Source organism: Oryzias melastigma, linkage group LG23 (genome assembly GCF_002922805.2).
Source record: "Oryzias melastigma strain HK-1 linkage group LG23, ASM292280v2, whole genome shotgun sequence".
Lineage (NCBI taxonomy): Eukaryota > Metazoa > Chordata > Actinopteri > Beloniformes > Adrianichthyidae > Oryzias > Oryzias melastigma.
This window is the reverse complement of record NC_050534.1, coordinates 8,259,929-8,263,717: the sequence shown is the minus strand read 5'-3', so window position 1 is coordinate 8,263,717 and position 3,789 is coordinate 8,259,929. Positions and strand designations below refer to the sequence as shown.

General features: G+C 35.6%; 1 protein-coding gene across 1 annotated transcript in view; it reads right to left on the bottom strand.

The window, feature by feature from the left end:
- Window positions 1-1,054: 1,054 nt before the first annotated feature.
- Window positions 1,055-3,789, bottom strand: part of slc37a3 (solute carrier family 37 member 3) — a gene marked incomplete in the record, with an annotated part of 13,430 nt that continues 10,695 nt past the window's right edge. The window contains 4 exon segments of the mRNA XM_024292165.2: window positions 1,055-1,292; window positions 2,692-2,757; window positions 2,928-3,127; window positions 3,727-3,789. Coding sequence (XP_024147933.1) covers window positions 1,200-1,292; window positions 2,692-2,757; window positions 2,928-3,127; window positions 3,727-3,789 — 422 coding nt within the window.

Sequence of the window (3,789 nt, the reverse complement as noted above, 5' to 3'; positions counted from 1 at the left end):
GTTTACAAAAAGTCATAAATTAAAAAAAAAGTCAACATTTTACAAAAAATTGTCATGAAATTAAAAGAAAAAAGTCAAAATTTTACATAAGTCATAACATTTAAATGAAAGTCAAAATTTTACAAAATTAATTATGAAAATAAAAAAGGAAAAAGTCAAAATGTTGTTAAAAGTCCTAAAATTGAAAAGAAAAAAGTTCAAATTTACAAAAATAGTCATAGAAGTAAAAGGAAAAAGTCAAAAATTAAAAGATTAAAACTTTACAAAAAATAGTCGTAAAATAAAAACAAAAGTTACATTTTTGAGAACGTAGTTGTAAAATTACAAGAAAGAAATTCTTAATTTTACATAAATAAAGTTTCAAAATTATTAGAAAAAAATTACAATTTTACAAGAATTAAGACGTAATGAGTTGAGTAGAAAAAAATAAGCTTAAATTTATGAGAATTATATCGTACCATCATGAAAAAAAGATATAAACCTATACTTTAAATAGGAAAAAAACATTTGCCCATTTGAAAATAAACTAGTGTTAACTTTTAAAAAGTTTAAACTAAAAGGAAAAAGAACAAAACCTCTTCAATTCATGTTGCAGGAAATGCACTGAACTTTTTTTTCATAAAATTCTAACTTCATTTTCCAAAAAACATTATTTTTTTCTTTGTGATATTACACATCTTTATATTATAAATTTAGGATTTTATTCTGTTGACTTTTTTCCTCCGGATTTAATTTATTCTGCTAAGTTTTGACTTTTTTCTCCCATATATTTTTATTTTAATCTCATATATTTATTTTCTTGAATGTTGCTCTAATACTCTGTTGAATGATCCAGAAACCAACCTGAACATATTTGTATAAAAACACATAAATCGGACCATCAGAAGCGTTTTATATCAACAGAAAGCTGCAGTTCTGACCTTCACAATAAAACCGATAAAACCTTGAGATTTAAAATATTTCAGACGAGTGCGAGACTTAAACAATCAGATGTGTACAAAAGCTGACGTGAAGATTCACATTCTGGATCAGGCAAACAGACGGTGTCTACGCGTCCACGTTTACATTCACTTTAACCTTTATATTTGTGCATTAAGCGACACACAGTTTAAGGTGGCACTTCAAGTCAGTTTACGAAGATTCCCGTCATTTCCGTCCATCCGCCGCACAGGTCACCAACGAAGAGGAAACCCACGCCGTCACAGCTGGCGGCGCAGCGCTCGCCTGTCTCGCCACAAGTCTCTGGTTTCTCTGATGAGCAACGGCGTGATGAAGAGGATGCTGCCCCCCGTCTGCCACAGCAAACACAGATGTATGTTTTTAGGCAATTAAATGATATTTTTACTCATTTATGGGACAAAAAAACTTCAAGAATGACATTTAAAGGGTAACCAAACCCTAAATCAACATTTTTTGGCTGATGATCTCTATAAATGGAGCTTTAAAACTTTTGACAATTTAAAATAAACTTGTTAATTCCTGAAAATGTGGTCAAAGCTGTTTGTGTGCTGCCCCCTACAGGTTGAATCGAGGTATTACAGTTGAACTAAATGATTGGTCAAATCATTTCTGCAGCTCTAGTAACAGTAATAGTTCTGTTCCCAAGCCCCGCCCCTCTGACTGGATTTTCACATTTTGGCTGTGGGTGGAGTCAGCCTCCAACATCCCTGTTTGGTTACAATTTAAGTTCAATGTAAACTCCTGTTTTGTGCTCAAATACAAAAATACCTAAAGAATATGGTAATAATCATGTTAAAAAACACATTATGTTCATTAATGACAATTTTGATCAATTGCAAAAAACTTTTAAGTATATTAAGTGATGAGGTGCTTTCAAAGACCCCTTAAAAATGGGAAAATAGGCATTTACTCCCTAAATCGGCTTCTGCTGCATTTCTAAGAAATCTAAGAAATATATATATTACATTTTTGTCAGATTTAGTTTCTTTATTGGATAAAAAAACCCACTGACTTAAAAGGTAACATCTCCTTAAGGTGGAATGACATAATTAGACAAAACTAAACAAGATAAATCCTATTTGACAAGAGAAAAATTTGAAAAACATTCAAATAGTTTCTGAAATTTTTTAATGTTTTTCACCAAAACTTTATTTGTCACACTTTTTTATTTTAAAATAAGAGTTAAAAAGGTTAACTTATTAAAAATTAGACAAAAATATATTTTAAATTACAAGGAAAGACATTGAATAAGCTTTATTAGCTTATGTCTATTACTTACTTTTATTTTTTTTGTATATACTTTATATTGTGCTAACAGTACAAATGATAAAATAATCTAGTAAAGATTTAAAATCTTACCACCTTAAAATCTGAGCTTTTTTAAAACCCAAACGTACAAATCAGACAAAACCATTAAAAAAGAGTTTGTCATTGATCATTTTTTTTCAACTATAAATAACTTCTTAGGTTAAATAAACACTTTGAATTCCATCATCTAAAATTTAGTCTGATAGTTTTTGGCTTAGAAAGAAATATCACTTCATCCATAAAACTAACTCTGTGAGCTGAGAAATTCAAGCCATTTAAGGTATTTTAAAGACCTGTGTGAGTGAGTTATCCTAATTCGGAGCTGCAGTGAACTCATCATGTTTTCAACAGAAAACGCATGCATCCTAATGAGTTTTCTTATTGAAATGACGTTTCATTGAGATTAAAGAGAAGATTTCTCACCATGACGACAAAGAAGTAAAAGACGCTCATCCAGCCCAGCTTGCTCTCAATCAGAGACACCACGTACTGCAGGACGAGAACGCAGTCACGACTTAATGAAAACTGGAGTCTTTAACACCTTCTCGTATCATTTCTCTCATGACGGAAGACATAAATAAAGAAAATTAAGTTTAAAGGTATTTCTTTATTCAAATCGACCAAATATTGCCTGAAAAAGAGTGTTCGTGATGTCTCACCTGTCCTGCAGCTGCTCCTATGCTCCCGGTTCCGTCCACGATCCCGGTGACGGTGGCCAGAGCCTCCTGACTGCTCCTCAGCGCCTCCTGTCTGCCCAGGTCGGCGGAAATGGCCGAGCTGATCATGTTGGACGGACCGCCGATGAAGAAGCCGGTCGCGGCCAAGATGACGGCGTTGATGAGCTGGTCGTTTGGGGATCCTGCGGGACGGGTGGGGAGAGGGGCAGACAGAAGCGTACACTGGAGCTGCGTTCATGTTCGAGCGACCACTCTTGATTAGAAGTCGGTGTAAATACTCGTAAAACGAGTCGCTACGAAAGTTTCTATGACCGTTTTTGGGCTCTATAACGTGCGGCCTTTGATCTACTGTGACTTTTCAACTGTTGAGACGATAAACGTAATTCCAGTGGATTCTGAAGGAGAAAGCGGCGCTCACGCCGCTTTCTCCTTCAGAATCCACTGGAATTACGTTGATCGTGTTGACGGTTAAAAAGTTATGGCATGTTAAAGATTTTGTGTTTTAGCATCACCAGCTACAACTAAGGTGTTAAAGGGTTAAACCTGGTTGAACTTTGACCCCTCAGAGACTCGGATTTGGTAGTGACGGATCTTTAAGTCACCGTAGTGACGACCGTTCTTGGAGAAAGATTCATCAGATTTGAACCGCTTTGACCTTTCACGCCAACAGTCTTCCAACTGTAGGTGACGGACATGCGCAAGCAAACAACAGAAGAAGAAGAAGCCCCTCCCTGCTTGACCGATGTGAACAAAAACAGTTCTGGACGCTGCCTGCACTCACGGCTGTATCCCACCAGGGCGCCCATCGCCATCACGAGACTGACGGCCAGAACCGGCGACCTCT